A 17,683-nucleotide genomic window follows, 5' to 3' on the forward strand; every position below is an offset into this window, starting at 1 on the left:
CTTTAACCCAGGTTGAGGTTACATCTGGGGTGGGGGCACATACCAGAGAATTATGCTAAGCGAAACAGCCAGTCAGAGAAAGACAAGGATCTCGTGACCTCACTTATATGTGGAATCTAATGAGCAAAATAAAATGAAGTGCCCGAAACCAAGGTACATGCCCTTAACCAGAATCGAACCTGGGACCTTTCAGTCCATAGGCTGATGCTCTATTCACTGAGCCAAACCGGTTTTGGCTGTTCCTGCTGTCTTGATCCATTAAGCGTGTCTTCTGGTCTTTAACCCCAAATTACAGTGGAGTGCCCCCCAAGCAAGGGGCCTTGCTTTTTGCATTGGGCCTGGGGCAGACATACCCAAGAGGGTGTCAAATGAAAATGAGTAACTCACTGTTAATACATCCGGAGGGCCCTGGCCCACACTTGCGAGCTTACCTTAGGAGGGAAACAGCCAGCCTAAAAATGCCAGAGAAAGTGGATTACAGGTGAAGTCAGAAAGTGATGGAGGTGAGCGGAATGTTCAGACAGGGCCTCGGTGATAAGGTGACCTCTGGAGCAGAAAAGGAACTGAAGGGTTGAATCCCATTGATATCCGGTTGGCGGAGGGATCCTGGCCTTCAGTGGCCTCACGTGAAGAGGGCAGATAAGGGCGCCAGCCCCAGGAGGCTGCTGAATGCTGGTGGGTGAGCAAGTGCTTTGTGCACAGGAAAGCCATTGTGAGTTTGAGGTGCTCTGTCTCCTGCAGCCGAAGGTTCTATGACTGGAAGCACACCTGGCCCCAACGAGCTCGAGCTAATTATGTCCCGTGAGTCTCAGCAGCCCCATGCTGCCCGGTGGAGCAGGAGAGAGCACAACAGCTGACACTCAGACTTCCGTCCACTCCACGAGGGCCTTCCTCCAGGCTGGAGATCAATTAAAATGCCATTTGACTTTGCATTTATTCTATTCTTCCCTCTATTCCACCTGTCACCTAAAGCCTCCCATCCCTTATGTATGGTGTGTGTAGCAAAGGCCATACGACGGCTCAGTCACTATGAACCGTTATTAAAAGCCGAGACTAAGTGACTATCTGCCTCCATTCCAGGAGCCCTGGATTCCAGAGCCTCCTTAACAGATGCTGTCGCCTTGGGCCCTGGTGCTTATAAAATAAAGAGGGGGGTGTGTCAAAATGACGACACAGATCCCTCCCCCCGAGAGCTGAGTCTGTGCACACCCTCGGCTCTGCAGACACAGGATATAAGGGTGCTTACAAGCTACGCTCACTGCCATGGTAAACAGCTGAATTCACCACAGAGCCCAACCTTGCAGCCATCAATGGGTGTTTCACTTTCTCTTGAAAATTATGTCATGTATCTGCTCCTCCCCCCCATCTCCTCCCGCCAAGAAGGATACGTGTGAGCAATGTGATACTGTGCCCCAGTCAGGGTATACCACCTCTGCCTGCCCGGCCCGCCATTCGAATTTCAAAGGTTCACACCGTATCTGGGGTTCACGGGCCATGATCCTCTTTAGATTGGAAATCAGGCCCCATTGCAAACCATCCGCACTTCTCACCTTCTCAGGTGCCCTGACCATGACCATGCCTGGGTATCTGAAAGCGATGAAAACAAACAGAGTCTGATGTGAGCAGAACTGAAAATGCTGGGTGTTGGCGTGTGCAACTGCTCAGAACAGACATGATGCTTCCCAGGGCCAGGAACACACATGCACACATGCGCACACGCATGCACACAAAAATACGTGTGTGGTGTATGGTGTATAGCAAAAGCCATACACGTCTATTAAGCACGTGTCATCTCCCTGTCATCTGCATAATCCCCACCCAAGAGTGCTCAGCATCTTGGACTCTGAGCGCCAGTTCTTCCATCTGAGCGCCACGGACGGGGATCAGACAGCGGCGTGGTCCCTGCTGAATGGCTTTCATCTCATTGAAGAGGCCTGAGAACAGTGGCGGCTTATTCTCAGGGACAGTGGTTGCACGATTGGTGCCACGGTCACCGGGGAATAGTTCCAGTTGCAGACGTCCCTCTCACCCATCTGCCTAACACAGTGGTCGGCAAACTCATTAGTCCACAGAGCCCAATATCAACAGGACAACGACTGAAATCTCTTTTGAGAGCCAAATACCGACTTCTGCGCATGGGCCACAAAGTTTCAATTGCACCGTATGTGCGCGCCCGCACGCGGTATTTTGTGGAAGAGCCACACTCAAGGGGCCAAAGAGCCGCAGGTGGCTCGAGAGCCGCAGTTTGCCGACCACTGGCCTAACGAACAACCAAGGCGGTGCACTTACAAGATGACTGACAATGTGGCAAGAGTGAATAGTCAGGGTGGGAGCTTGGGTTGCTCTGATCAACAGTGCTCGCCGGCGCCCCCTGGCTGATTGGGTGGAATTACAGCCCTCGTCAAAGGATCCCAATGTCTTCATGGGAGGGCAATGGGGAGTGCAGGCAGAGAATATATTTTGTGTCACATGGACCTTGGTTGACATCTCTCCTCTGTCGCTTATTTAGCCTTGTTTGCTCATCTGCAAAATGAGGGTAATAAGAAAACCATGCTAGAGGGGGTTACATGACATCCAATGAGTAGCCGTGGCCAAAGCAGTTGACGCACCGTGAATGATCAACCAGAGTTAGTTCCCTCTGACCTCCCTTTCCGTGTGACGGACTATAAATACATCCCTTGGCATTCCAGGACTCAGAACTGTCTCTACGTGAGTCACCTGGAGGAGGAGAGGAGAGGGAGGGGCAGGCGGCACAGCAGTTCCCAGGGTTTGGGATCTCGGATTAGGGAGTCGTTTTCCTAGACCTGGCTGATTCCTGTAAATCCCCTTTGTGACATGGATCCATGAGCAGACGGTTTGGGACTTGGGAAGTAAATAAACAATATTTAGGAGAAATAGGATCGCACACTAACAGAGCAGAAGTGGGTTGAAGCCATAATGTAAGAGCCTCGTTTTCAGAAGGCTGTTCTGAGCAAGGCAACTTCTGGAGGACAGGACAGGCATTGACTGGTGTTTCGCAGGAGCGTCAGTTATAGGCTGACCCTCCCGTGGAAAAGACTCGGGCTCCCATCTCCGCCACGTTTTAGCTATTAGGCCTCGCTGAAAGCAATTACCTCCTCTCGGCTACGAGACCGTGTTAAAGTAACTAGTGTCTCTGAGGCTCAGTTTTCACATCTGCAAAATGGGGGCAACGAAGGGTACCTGTGTCTGAGACTTCAATGAGCCCAGGCACGTAAAGTGCTTAGCAGGGTCTGAGACATGAGTGGACAACACCTGTCAGGTATTCTGGGGTCCTGGAAACCTTATCTGGAGATATAAATTATGATGTTCTGCTATAAACAGACGCTGTTGCTAAGTACAGACTTTGGACACATATGTCTTGCTTTAAATTTAAACTTCAGGATAACTTCATAAGGTAAGTATAATTGTCCCAAATTTACCAGAGAGAAACCTGAGGCTTCTAAGGTATAGGATCCTACTTTCTTTCTTTAAAAAAAAAAAAAAAAAATTATCTTTTTACAGAGAGGAAGGGAGAGAAATAGAGAGTTAGAAACATCGATGAGATCGATCAGCTGCCTCCTGCACACCTCCTACTGGGGATGTGCCCGCAACCAAGGTACATGCCCTTGACCGGAATCGAACCTGGGACACCTCAGTCGGCAGGCCGATGCTCTATCCACTGAGCCAAACCGGTTAAGGGTAGGATCCTACTTTCTGAGCTCCAGTCCCCCGCCAGGCACTGCCCAAGTTGTGCAGAGAGGCAAAACCCACTCCTTTTCACCTCCCTGCGTCCTGACTGTCCTTCTGGTGGAGTCAGGAGAGAGGGGCAGGCAGGGAGCTGGGAAACCCAGCAGGCTCGGCTGAATGAACGGCCATTCCATGTATGGAGATCTCTCATCTGCCTAAAGCCCAGGCAGACCTATCTGCGATCACCTGAAACACTAGTCTATAAGAGACATGGGATGAGTGACAGCTCCCTGTGACATCAGCACTGAGCTGGAACAGGGGACGCCAGCTGCTTTTAAACTACAGGACAACTTCATAAGGTAAGAATAATTGTCCCAAATTTACCAGAGAGAAACCTGAGGCATAGATCCTACTTTCTGAGCTCCAGTCTCCCGCCAGGCTCTGCACTAGTTGTTATGCAAGCAGGGCCTGAATTCATTCACATAACAGTCCCGACACGGGAGCATTACCATAATGGAAACTGAGACTCAGTGAAGTCTCCCAGCAAGGTACGCCGAACCCTCTCACCTACCTTGGCTTCCCTTTCCTTGCAATTAAAATCAGAGCCTGGGACAGAAAGAAGGTCTGTGAGGTCTGTCCTGGGGCAAGAACACCGAGGAATTGTGGGGGCATCAGTGTAACCAACCCCAAACACGACAAGGCGCCCAGAGCTGCCCCAGAGCTGCTTGCAGGCCAAGCACAGTCTGGAGGTCACCAGTTCTGTGCCCCCAAGAGGGGCCCCCTGGGTTATAGGATCTGTCACGGTGCCCACTTGTTGCCTTTCAAAAACACGCTTTCACTTGCAAATGTATTTCACCCTGCATCACAATGAGCTGTGTCATAACTGAATTTTCGTAATTCTGTCAAATGTGGAGCATGGCCCATTTACAAAAGGAAAATTGCCCACCCTTGGTAGAGTTTTCTCAGCATATGCTACTCGGTTAACATCTCTCTCAGATGTGAACGTTCTGACTCACATTAGGGCTTCCAATTAAAAAAAAATTGCCTCTACAATTGCTAGCAAACCTTTTGACAGGCACATCCAGCTTTTGTTCCCAGTTTGTTTTTTTCATATATTTTTATTGATTTCAGAGAGGAAGGGAGAGGGAGAGGGAGATAAAAACATCAATGATGAGAGAGAATCCTGCATGCTCCCTACTGGGAACGGAGCCCGAAACCCGGGCATGGGCCCTGACCAGGAATCGAACCGTGACCTCTGGGTTCATGGGTTAACACTCAACCACTGAACCACACCAGCCAGGCTGTTCCAGGTTTTGAATTTTGTTTCTGTCGTTGAAAACTTACCTTTTTTTTGCTCTGGCTGTTAAGACACAGAAGTATTATATAGCCGAAACCAGTTTGGCTCAGTGGATAGAGCATCAGCCTGCGGATTGAAGGGTCCCAGGTTCAATCCCAGTCAAGGGCATATAACTTGGTTGCTGGCACATCCCCAGTGGGGGATTGTGCAGGAGGCTGCTGGTCGATGTTTCTAGCTCTCTGTCCCTCTCCCTTCCTCTCTGTAAAAAAATCAATAAAATATATATTTTTAAAAAAGAAATATTATATAAACTAATTTATTAAATTACTATGTTTAAGTGGCCATCAGTGTTAACTGGATCTACAGGTAATTGTTTTCGATATCTTTCATTTCTCTTTTGTGAACAAACTGACTTTTATCCTACCCCCAGCTCATGTCAGCATCTTGAACTTGGCAGTTCAGACCTAACTTGTAGGACACCGATTCTATGTTCTGTCTGCCCTACACATCCCCTTCTTTTAGGAACTATGCCCTCCCTTCCTTGACTCCATGTGATTCTGAGTGTCAATCATGTATCTCCACATTTCCAATCAGAGAGCTGGGCCCAGGCTGTCCAATCAGAGCATCCCAGACTCCTGAAAGCAGCATTGTTGGGTTTTCCAATAGGCATTAATCTCAAGCAAGGCCAACCACGGAGCTCTGTGGGTGTCTGAGACGGATGCCGGGGTAAAGAGCAAAGTCCCTTTTCCTAGAAGGTCCAACTAGTTTCTGGTGACCATATTTGCCATACATGAGAGAGCTCACTTAGTAAAAGTGATGCCAACCAAAGGATGGCAAGCGATGGAGAGAGGAAGGGAGAGTCTTGGTAGCATCACTTGAACCACTAGATCTATAGAACTATCCTACCCTCATGCCGGTCCAGCTATGGATTCCCCAGGGATGCCAGCAACTATACTTCTACTAGAGGCCCGTTGCAGGAAGATTCCTGCAATAGGGCTTCCTGCAGCAGTCTCTGCTGCCCTGCCTGCTTCCCTCCCTTCTCTGCAGCCCTGCTTGCTTGCTTCTCCACAGCTTTGCTCCCTTCTGCAGAGCTTGACTTTCTTCTATGTGGTCTTCAGTCTTCCCTCTGCACCTGGATATGCAAATTAGCCACCATATTGGTCGGGCTAATTTGCATACCCACTCCTGATTGGCTGATGGGCATGGCTGGTGGGTGTAGCAGAGGTATGGTCAATTTGCATGTTTCTCTTTCATTAGATAGGATATTAGCATAAGCTGGTCTAAGATGGGTTTCTAGCAATAAAACTAAGAGAGCCCTGGCTAATCTTTTTCTAGGTTCCAGTAGCATCTTCACAGGTAGATATGTTACCTTGGATAAACGAGTCCCTGCCTCATCTGTAAACTGGGAGTCATTATATCCACCTCAGAGGACTGTTATAAATAATCAGATAATACACATAACAGAATGGGAGACAATATTTGCAAATCACATAGGTGATAAGGGCCTAGTTTCTAAAATATAGAAACTCTTACACTTCAACAATAAAAAGACAAACAACCAATTTTCAAAATGGGCAAAGAACTTGAATAGACAGTTTCCCAAAGAAGATATGCAAATGGATAAGCACTTGGAAAGATGCTCCGTATATCATTAGTCATTAGAGAAATGCAAATCAAAAGCACAATGAAACATCACTTCACACCCGGCAGGATGGCGGTAATTAAAAGCACGGAAAACAAGCTTTGGAGAGAATGCAGAGAAACGGGACCCTCGTGCACTGCGGGTGGGGATGTGAAATGGTGCGGCAGCTTCGAAAACGAGCTGGTGTTTCCTCAAAAGGTGAAACACAGCGCTAGCATGGACCCAGCAGGCCCCCACCGAGGTACATACCGGAGAAAAATGAAAACACACACCCACACTTGTACGTGGATGCTTTTAAGGAGTGTGATTCTTACTAGTCAATTCGTGGAAACAACCCAAATGTCCACAAACAGATGAATGAAAACGCAAACCACGATCCATCCCATACAACGGAGTATCATTCAGCCACAGAAAAGGGGATAAAGGACTGATACAGGCGACCACGTGGATGAAACTTGCAAACACATTACGCTAAGTAATTATGTGTTTCCATTTATAGGACATTTTTTAGGAAATGTCCAGAAGGGGGAAGGGAGGGAGGAGGAACGGCTGCCAATGGGTAGGGGGTTCTTTGGGGAGTGATGACAATGTTTTGGAATTAAGACTGTGGTGATGGTTCCAAGGCTTGGTGAATACCCTACCAGCCTCTGAATGTTACACCCCTAGAGGGTAAATGTTGTGTTATGTAAATTATACCCCAATTTAAACAATAATCACTATAATACAGGTTTAAGGCCCAAGGTATCCATTAATAACCACCATAATGGCTACCACGTAGGACCTGCTGTGTAGAAGGACATTTACAGACACGATTTTGTTTCCGCCTCACAACAACTCTGCAGAGTGGCGACGACTCCCCTCCTGTGCCACAGAAAGGACACTGAGGCCCAGAGGAGGGGCCCTGCAGCTCTGTTTGGAAGAGCCCAGTAAGATGCACCCACAAGTCTGTGGGGTTTCAGAGGGCAAGCCCTCCCTCCTACATTGGAAACACAGAATATACACTGCAGTCTGTATAAGCAGTACTTCGATGCATGTGGCAGGCACTCCTGGCCAGCCCCCTTCTGTCTGCGCTCCCTTTCTTCCCTGACGGAGCCTCCTTGGGTTGAGGGCAGTAACATGCTCAGCCGGTGTGGCTGCACGCCTTAGTACAGCCGAGGAGACAGAGGCAGGACTTTTGGGAAAGTGTCTTAAAAAGAGCTAATTCGGCAAGAGAGAGCCCCTTGCTCTCCTTCTCCCGCCTCTTCCATCCCCCTGCCGATCCTTGGATGTGATGGCTGAGGCTCCAGCAGCCACTTTGGAGCAACAGGTAGTAGGATGAGGATGGCAAAACCAGAGACAGAAGCAGCTTGGGCCCCTGATAACCTTGGAGGCACCACCTGACTTTGGACTAGCTCCAGACTTCTTTGGTCTGAGAAAAAGAAGAAAAAAAAACCAAAACAACCCTAATTGCTAATGTTATTTGGATTTTTGTTGCTATGCAGCTGAAATGTAATTCTAACTTTTACCGGGCCTATAAAGGAACATGCTGAACCAACTAAGAACGAACAACAACAACAAAAGCTCGGAAGTCACATTACGAGAATTCTATCAGACCTTTCCCCCAACTTATTCTCTTTGTTCCAGATTCTATATTCAGAGGCTTAGCCAGTCTACTGAATTATTCCGAGGACAGTCACCGAGGCTTATTTTGTGAAGTTATAGAATCACTGGGAAGACAGTCTCAATTTACCAAGTACAGACAAATACATATTAGGAGCACTTAAATGTCATCTCAGGAATTGATTCAGAAATGCAGCCACAGAGGAGCCAACAGGCTCCGTGCGTGGGTTTCTGAAGAAGCAATTGTACGTATACAGCCTCTGGACAATTGGGTTAAGAGAGAAGAGACGGGGCAGACTCCAGACCGGAAGTAGGGTGATAGAGCTCCGAGACTGCTGTGCTTGAACATCCACGTTCTGCCCCACCCTTCAAGGGCAACCAGAAAGACATCATTTTGTCTTCCAGAATTATTTCCCCTGCCAGAAAGACAAATGCAGTGGCCTTTCCACAGCTGAAATGGAAGCACAGCTTTGTTGCTTATTTATTTACATAAGATGGATGGGATACTTATTAGTCGATGTATTATGTATAACCCGACAGCAGGTTGGTACGGTATTGTGGGGTCAAGAATGGGTTTTCTTTCATTATCCATCTTTCTATTTAGGGTTAAGAATTCAAGCCCACAATGACAAAAGTAAGGGCAGAACATCTGTGGAGGGAGAAAATATTTTTCGCCGTTTGATTCCATTGCCTAACGTATCTGATTTTGTATACACTGTGGCTGGCTGGGGCTCGTACCCCTAACGGTCTTCATGAGGGTGAAAAATTCTGCTGTCCTTCCGTGTTACAGGCAGCATTGGTGTATGTGTACATGTGAGTGAGAAGACAGAATTCACTTTATAACGGAGTACAGTCCTTTCTGCAGACCTTGGGTGGAATTTTTACTCCTTTCCTTTTCCTAATAGAGCACATACACATACACACTCAGAAATAACACAGACAGATACACACACACTCTCAGTAATAGCATGGACCACCCCACAAACACATACACACTCAGAAATAACACACACACACACACTCAGTAATAGCATGGACCACTCCCCACACACATACACACTCAGAAATCACACACACACACACACACTCAGAAATAACATGAACAGATACACACACACAGTCAGAAATAATATGCACACACACACATATACTCAGAAATAACATGGATACACACACACACACACACACACACTCAGAAACCGCCCCCCAGACACATACTCAGAAATAATAAGGACAGACAGATACACACACACACTCAGAAATAATATGGACAAACACACACACTCACGGTCGGCAAGTGCACACAATGGTGACCGTGTAATGAAATCGCCACAGAGCCCCTCCACTACAGGGGTGGATGGGGAGCTTCCGGTCGGTGCCACATCCCTGTGCTGGACAGAAGGCGGGGACCCGAGAGGACACGGAACTGTGCAGCCCTCACCCGACACCCGGCCCCTGCCGGCCATTCCTGATTTGTGTCCTTTATAATAAACGGGTGACGGTAAGCCACGTGCTTTCCGGAGTCCAGTGAGTCACTCTGACAAAGTACTGAACGTGAGGGGCTGTGGGAGCCTCTGTATTGACAGCCGTCCACCGGAAGCGCCCCTGAGACTCGTAGCTGGCGTGGGACGGGGGAGCACCCCATGGAGCTGGGCCCTCACCTGTGGGGTGGTGCTAACTCCGGGGAATCGGTGTCAGGACGGAATTGATTGCCTGACGCCCAGGTGGAAAGTTGGAAAGTTGCCTGGGATCAGGGGTGGTGTCAGAGAACAAAGGACATCACACCCACGAACACTTGATGTCACCGCACGTGCTGGACACTCCCCGCCTCCTCCTCCAGCGGCGACACTCCTGGGAGCCACCTGCGGACTCGCACAGGCGGAGCTCACCACCGGCTCAGCTGCTGGCTCACGGTGGCTCTGGCTCCCCTCCGACAGGCCACCCCGCTCTGCCGGCTCCCAGTGAAGACGGCACTTCGTGCACAGGCCACACTGGTCTACGCCCGTCTAGACTCTCAGCTGAGCCCCTGGGGAGGGAACTGGAATCTTCTAGAACTGGATGTGCTGACAGCAGGTTAAGCCAACTCCCCATCAGGCCCCACCAGGCCCCACCAGGCCTTTCACTCCAAATTAGATAAAGGCGATCCAAAGGCAGTAGATCAGAGACTCAAACCAGAGGACACGCCCTGAGACCGAATGGATGGACCCCATGTGGCCAGCAGGGAAGGGCTTCCGGTTAAAATAAAGACAGGATCCACCGTCTCCTCCACGCACGGGACAGACCCGCAAGGAGGACGGGACGATTACAGCTTTTCAGGTGCAACATCAAGGCTGTCAGCTCCGCCATGTAATTTAAGAGCCGGTCTGCAGACAAGCATTCATTCCGGGCTGGAATGGTCACCTCCCCTCCCCTGTGTGTGCCGAGTGAGCGAGGGATAAAAGGAACGGAGTACAGACTCAGCAGGAAGAGGAGCTGTCTCTTGGTCTCTACTAAGAGACTGGAGCAAATTGGATGCTCAATACACAGTTGTAGAATGAACATTTTAAAGTGAAAGGAGAGCCCCGGCCGTGGCTCAGGGGTTGAGCGATGAACCAGCAGGTCACGGTTCCATTCCCGGTCAGGGCACATGCCCAGGGAGTGAGCTTGATCCCCAGTAGGGGGCGTGCAGGAGGCAACAGATCAATGATTCTCTCCCATCACTAATGTCTCTATCTCTCTCTCTCTTCCCCTCGCCCTTCCTCTCTGAAATCAATACAAATACATTTTAAACAACAAACAATGAAATGAAATGGATGGAGAGACGCTCAGGAAGGCTCGGTGATGAGCCTCGCTCATCTGTTTTCCTGGAGTTCGGGGTGTGGCAGGCGGGAGCTGATCCTTGCACTCTGAGGGCGAACAGGAAGAAATAGAGGGAGGGAGGGAGAGAGGGAAGGACGCAGGAAACGAGACCCGAACCGCCGCCCTTCCACACTCTCAGGCCAGGCAGAAGCATCCTCTGTGCATCTGACCCAGAAGCAGCCGACGCCCAGGAATGATGGCCGGGTTTTCAGCAGCCTCAATGATCGCGAAAGGGCGTTCACGGGAGAACTCGAACGTTAGCGTTTTCTCTAACACACGCTTCTTTGCCTTCTACTCCCCGGAATCGCAGGCTTCCCACCGACCCCTCCCAACTATGTCAGAAATGCAGCTCGGAGCTCAGAGGTCGGCGCAAGGGGACACATTTCCCGTCCACACACAGCCCTCATTCCCGGACCCCTGTCCCGCGGCCAAAAGGGGACATCAGCTGTGCGCAGGGGAATCCAATTTGGCCGACAGCGGGCGGACACTAATGACAGGGCGTCTGCCTTGACCTTGGGGAAGGCGAAGGCGGTTTGGGGTGGGGAGGTGGCTAGGGAGGGCGGTCACAGCGGTTGCTCCTGGGCTTGGTGTGGATGCGTCAAAAGTTTAGGTCAGCCTGAATACAGCAAACCTACACTCTCTTAACTATGACAAAAAAGCCCAACACCTTCTTGCATCCATGAGCCGACAGTGAAACTGGTTTTGTCCTATGTTGTTTCGCTTCAGGTCCCAGACCCCAACGAGGATGGTACGTGAGGACTTACTACACGTCAAATGGTCTAGGTTAGGGGTGTCGAACTCAATCAGAGAAGGGGCCAAAATCTAAAATCCAGCCTAAATCTCGGGCCGAATGGTTTACTGAACAGTCATAAACTGACAATGTCATACACTGACAGCGGAGTGCAGTGATGACAGCGCGGTGCGGGCCACATTGCAAGGCCTGGCGGGCTGGATTTGGCCCGCGGGCCTTGTGTTTGACACATTTTGTGGTCTAGGTCCTAAGTATCCCGTTCAAGGAATTAACTTCTACACCATGGGACCGGCACCCTGACCCTCCGGAGGCCCCCCGCCCACACCCCGCGCTCCCTGCAGGGCAGTTCTGCCCGCCTGCCCCAGGAGAGCCAGGGTCCCGAAGACAGCGCCGGAGGGCCCTGCACCAGCTGTGTGCATGTTTATTTAAGTAAGAGGGACACAGACCCGACTCTGCTTTCAGCCGATGTTTTCAGGTGACTTTAAGATGTTCTTTCAGGTTCCGTGCGTTTCCTCTGCCTCATTCTCACAGATCTTCCTGTCCAGCGTAAGTTTTTTTTTTATCCTCCTCTAACCCCCACCCCCACCCACTGAGGTCAGAGTCCTTAGACTCCACCATGGGTCCCTACGCCCAGTATTCCCAGCTGCAACATGGGGCGATTCATACTTTTACCAGGAGGCAGCCTGGCCCAGAGGGAAAAGGCCGAGACCTGGAGGCCGGAAGAACTGACTTCAGACCCAGCTGGGCAAGTTCATGGTCATCTGTGAAATGAGCGGCGTCTCTCAGGCCTGCCAGGTGGCTGGGTGGACTGAAGGAAGGGATATTTCTGAAGAGCTACTCGGCTGGACTAGTGCCCATTACTGTTGGCGGGGTCCTTCCTGCTCCTACCTCCGACTGCGTTCTGGTGCCACTGCCTCCCACCTTTCCTTCTGCCTAAAGGAGACAGGTGAGCCAAAACCGGTTTGGCTCAGTGGATAGAGCGTCAGCCTGAGGACTGAAAGGCCCCAGGTTCGATTCCGGTCAAGGGCATGTACCTTGGATGAGGGCACATTCCCAGTAGGGGGTGTGCAAGAGGCAGCTGATGGATGATTCTCCCTCATCGATGTTTCTAACTCTCTATCCCTCTCTCTTCCCTCTCTAAAAAAATCAATAAAATATGTTTAAAATAAAATAAAACAAAACAAAATAAAATAAAGGAGACAGGTGAGGTGACCTAAGGCACTTGGTAAGTTGACAGGTAGATGTAGGAAGCAGTTATAGGGTTAAGCCTCGGACTGACCTGCTGGCAAAGTCGCAAACAAGTCCCAGCTTGGAGGGCACAACCCTCTAAGCATAATTACACTTTGATCTTGTGACAGCTCCCTAGATCTTTCCTGGGTAGCTAATGGGCTGTGGGAGGTGCAGCAAGTGCTGCCAAAACAAGTGAGACTTACAAGAACATTGTAAATTACCTTGTTTACCCTTGACCATAAAATAAACCATCATGGAGGAGTCTGGATCTGTTCTGTGGCCTCAGCCCAGCACAGAAGATCCACCTAGACCCAACTCTTTCTCTTTGTCTGTCTTTTCTCCATCTTTCGCCGTCCCTCCCTCAGGCTCGCTGAACCCTTGGCTGTACTGGCGCGGCACAAGTAGACAAATCTCCCCTCCTCCCCCCTCCGTGATCGGTTCGCCATTGATACTCCCATCCAAGGACTTGAGATGGGTCACATTGTGCACTTCAACGCGCCCCCCCCCCCAAAGAATCCCTCCACGCTCCCCAGGCCCGGCCCCCCCCGACAGGCCGGCCAAGGCCACTCACCGATTCCATAGTGTGTCTCTCGAAAAACTGGAGAGCCGGCAGGCTGACGATCTCATGTCTCAGGTGTCACACGCACCAGAAGACGACCTGCATGGGGCAGGGAGAAAGGGACAAGCGTCAGCCAGGGGCCTGGGCAGAGCAGTGTCTCGGGGTGTGCTCACCGCCGGGGGCTGGCCAGCAGGTGCAGGGACACAGCCGGGAGCCGCCGTCGCAGTGAGCCACGCTCGGGCCCACACCGCCATCGCTCAGGGCGGGCGAGGGCTCGGGAGCCGTCATCTTGCGTTCTATTTCTAGCTCTCCAGGGCAGAGCAATTTACACGTCATTCACTTCCCGAGGCCTAGGCTCCTCAACAAGGGATGGAAAGGTGCCGACAGGTGCCACAGACAGACAGACAGACAGACAGCTGTGTGCCCACAGGAGACGGAGGTGTCCCCCCAGCAAAGAAGGAGATAGAGATGAAGATCCATATTTCAGCCCCTCCACACCCGAGAGAGGATTTTAATTAATGCGTGCATATCGAAGCTTAATTAACCGCTGAGCGTGCAGAGTGCGGGAAGCCTGGGATGGAAGGTGTTACATAAGGGAACCGCTTCCGATGGATTCACGGGATGGATGGGAAGTCGAGGCGGGGCGGTGGGAACCAGATGAGCGAAGGGACCTGTGGGGTCCCTCCTCCAGGGATCCCCACCTCAGATCCCGGGCTCTTCCATCTGGGGCCAGACACCGGGACACTCTTGACCCGCCATCTCCGTGACCCCTGTATCCAATCCATCCCCAAGCTCTGCCTGCCTTATTCCCTAAGGACCTCTCAGCCCCTCCCCCTCTCTGTCTCCACTGGCACAGCCCTGGACCAAGCCACCCTCCCTCCATCCCTCTCGGTTGGGCCGCTCCAGCTGCCTAATGGGTCCTCCCACATCATCCTTTCTTCTTCAGGAAGCTGGTCCCCCACACGGAAGCGAGAATAACTCTTTTCTTTTTATATGTTTTATTATGGAGATGTTCGTAAACACAACAATAGAGAAGCGTTCCGAGAACCCCATGTATCCACCACCTAGCTCCAATCTCCATCAACCCAACTTCATCTGTACCCTAATCCTGCCCCTCCCAACATTATTATTTAAAAAAAAAAAAATTCCAGCCATCTTTTTATTTTAGTCATAGATAGTACAGCATATATGGCTAAGATAAGGCCTTTTAGAAAAAGTATAACTGCAATACCAGTGAATACCTAAAAAGGTAAATCCTCAATTCAGCAGATGCTCAATGTTCCAATTTCTAATAGTCTCATGGATGTTAAAAATTTTAACAACTGTTTTTAAAAATCCAGATCCAGATGTGGTTCACACCTTAGGACTGGATGAGAAGCAGAAGGAAAAATTTAAGACTCAAATGTGACTGTCATTCCCCACCTCCCCACCCCCAGCCTCACATTTCCCAGCGGCTCCTTAGTGCTTTAGGATGAAAGCCCAGGTCACCGAACAAGCGCTGACTCTGGCCCACGTGCCTGGCTTCTGCTTGTCCACCCGGGCTCTCTGCTGCAGACCCAGGACCTTCTTCCAGATCCCGGAACCGGCCACGGCTCCTCTGCCCCAGGCCCTTTGCACATGCCCTCTCCTTTCCCCCGGAGGCTCCCTCACGCACCCCCTTTCCCCAGTGAGCTCCCGTACGTCCTTAAGCCTGACTTTCATCGCATGGCGCCCTCCACAATATTAATAACTACGGGTCAGTTCAATAATTGAACCACTCCTTTCAAACTCAGATGCCGATGGCGACTGACTGAATCCTTTCATTGAAGTGTGAATCGCATATTTACGTTAGATGGGGGACACGGACGGTCTCATCCCAGAGTTCCTATGGAAGAGGGATGGACTCGGGAGAGCCAGGCGATCTTGAGAAGGACGGACAACGTTGGAGGACTCACTCTTCCCAATTTCTAAACTGACTGCGAAGCCGAGTAACCAGCACAGTGTGCTCCGCATAGGAATCACAGACTGTGATCGTCCCGTGACAGTCCCCTCCTGGGCAAGATGTTACCCAGCACACGGCTACAAAAAGTAAGGCCTGGTTACTGGAAACAGTCCCAGCCGCCCCCCGCCACTACGCCTCTTGCTTTTCCTGCTTCACCCACGCGCACAAGCCAAGACATGTACAGAGAGGCTGGACCACTCTGCTCTCTCTTCACTCCATTTCCTCTGTTCATGGACTTGGCAGTATCCCCACTACAGTGGGTGGTGGTGACTTCTCTGTCCCCCTGGACTCTGGACCGGGCCACTGACTTGCTTAGCCAGTGGAAGGTGGAGGTGACAATGTGTGGGTGCCAGGTCCCTCCCATCGCTCTCCTAGGACGGGCCATGATGCGAGTATGTCTCCCGAGCCCCTGTCCACTGCTGCCTTTCACGCTGGACCCCAGACTGACGCGTGACAGGGGGTCATATCTGAACCCACCCCGAAACCCAGCCTGTGCCAGCCCAGGCCAAGTAAGACCCTCCCACCCACAAGGGACCCACAGAACCATGAGCATGCAACTAAACACACCCTCAAGCAGGTAACGGGGTTCGTTACCTGGCAGAAATAGACTACTATACACGGGCACGGGAATTGATGGGCACCAGTGAGGGTCACCACGGGCTGGAAGAAACGGAAGCCTGGCACACACAGAGCACCTCACAGCAATCCTGCAAGGCAGGCGCTGGGCCAGCTTTACAGGTGAGGAAATGGAGGCCGTACTGTGTCCAGGACCGTGTGTGACAGAAGTGGGGCCCAACCCAGGCTGTCTTAACTCAGAGAGTCCCAGCCAGGCTCTCCCTCTATAAAAGGGTCTTACAGACCCTCAGACACAGCTGTCCCAGGAGTCCCTGGTCCACTCCCCACCCCCACCCCGCAGCCCTTGTTCCCTGAGAGGCTCCCAGGACCGAGCGCAGAGGCCATGGGGCTTAACTGAAGCCAGATGGATGCCCTGGGTTCCAATCCAGCTCTGCCCTGAGCAGAGCTGTGGCCTGGGCGATGAGCCTCTTGGGCTCTCAGATCCCGTGGGGTGTGAAACGAGGCTGCTAACCTTAGCCCGCCTGCATCACCAGCCTGGCGTGACCCTCCAGAGAGACGGTGTGTGAAAGAGCCGTGTGAGCGGTGACACCACCACCGTCAGCTCACACCTGCTCCCGAGACCAAAGCCACTCCAATTAACCAGCTTCTACGTATACGTCAGGATCGCACCCCGCTGCTCTGGGACCCATTTACACTTTGAGACTAATCTCCCCCAAAGAGATAATTTATTTCCAGTTGAGCAATCCAGGTCCATCACAAAGAATAGTAAGGCACGGAGCTAAGATATTTGACTATTTGAACACTTAGACATAAATACTGTTAGGATTTTAAGGTTATTTCCTTTCTGGGACTTTGTCAGGGTGAAATACATAATGCATTCACTTAAAATGATTTTTATGGAACCAGGGAACTACCAGTAACTAAGAAATATCCATTGCGCTGTTCATTCATTCATTCATTCATTCATGCCTTATACCAATCCTATGGCAGGGACTCCTCTAGATCCCTGAAGAAGGACCAATCACAAAAGGATATTCAGGATCGAAAGGAAATAACAGCCATCTGCTCACTGCCTTTTCAACTCAGCAAATAGGGAGCACCTACTGTATGCTGGGCACTTGCTAACAATGCCAACAGCAGTCACTACCAGGACACCAACAGCTTTCTTGCTAGACCCTACCCATGGCCTTTTGTCTCATTATTAGAAGTCGGCCCTCAGCACAAAAGCCCCTGGTGAGACCTCAGATCCGGGCTCGATGGTGCGTTGTCCTTTCCTGCTTCCCTTCCCGCGTCACAAAGGCTGGGATAACTAAGTCCTCACCTCCTCCAGTCCCAGGGAGCATTAGCGGGGGGAGGCAGGTAAAGCACGGAGCAAAATGACGCTTCCCAGGTGCCGATGAATAAATGGCACAAGGATTGATGGTATTAACATCTTGTTTAACCTGCACCACCACCCCACAGGAGGCTGAAATGCAGGTGTTTGTGAAGCGATTTGTCCGAGGCCACGCCTGTTCCTCTCAGGA

General features: G+C 50.9%; 1 protein-coding gene across 2 annotated transcripts in view; it reads right to left on the bottom strand.

Annotated features, from left to right (window-relative positions):
- ASAP1 (ArfGAP with SH3 domain, ankyrin repeat and PH domain 1) overlaps positions 1 to 17,683 on the bottom strand; it is a 190,056-nt gene that overhangs the window by 150,656 nt on the left and 21,717 nt on the right. For both annotated transcript variants that reach the window (XM_084864668.1, XM_084864669.1), the window contains one exon: positions 13,616 to 13,702. In XM_084864668.1, coding sequence (XP_084720794.1) covers positions 13,616 to 13,671 — 56 coding nt within the window. In that variant the 5' untranslated portion in view covers positions 13,672 to 13,702. Of the gene's footprint in view, positions 1 to 13,615; positions 13,703 to 17,683 lie in introns of those variants that run through there.

This window comes from Pipistrellus hanaki (assembly GCF_964339955.1).
Source record: "Pipistrellus hanaki genome assembly, chromosome: 17".
NCBI classification, from domain to species: Eukaryota; Metazoa; Chordata; class Mammalia; order Chiroptera; family Vespertilionidae; genus Pipistrellus; species Pipistrellus hanaki.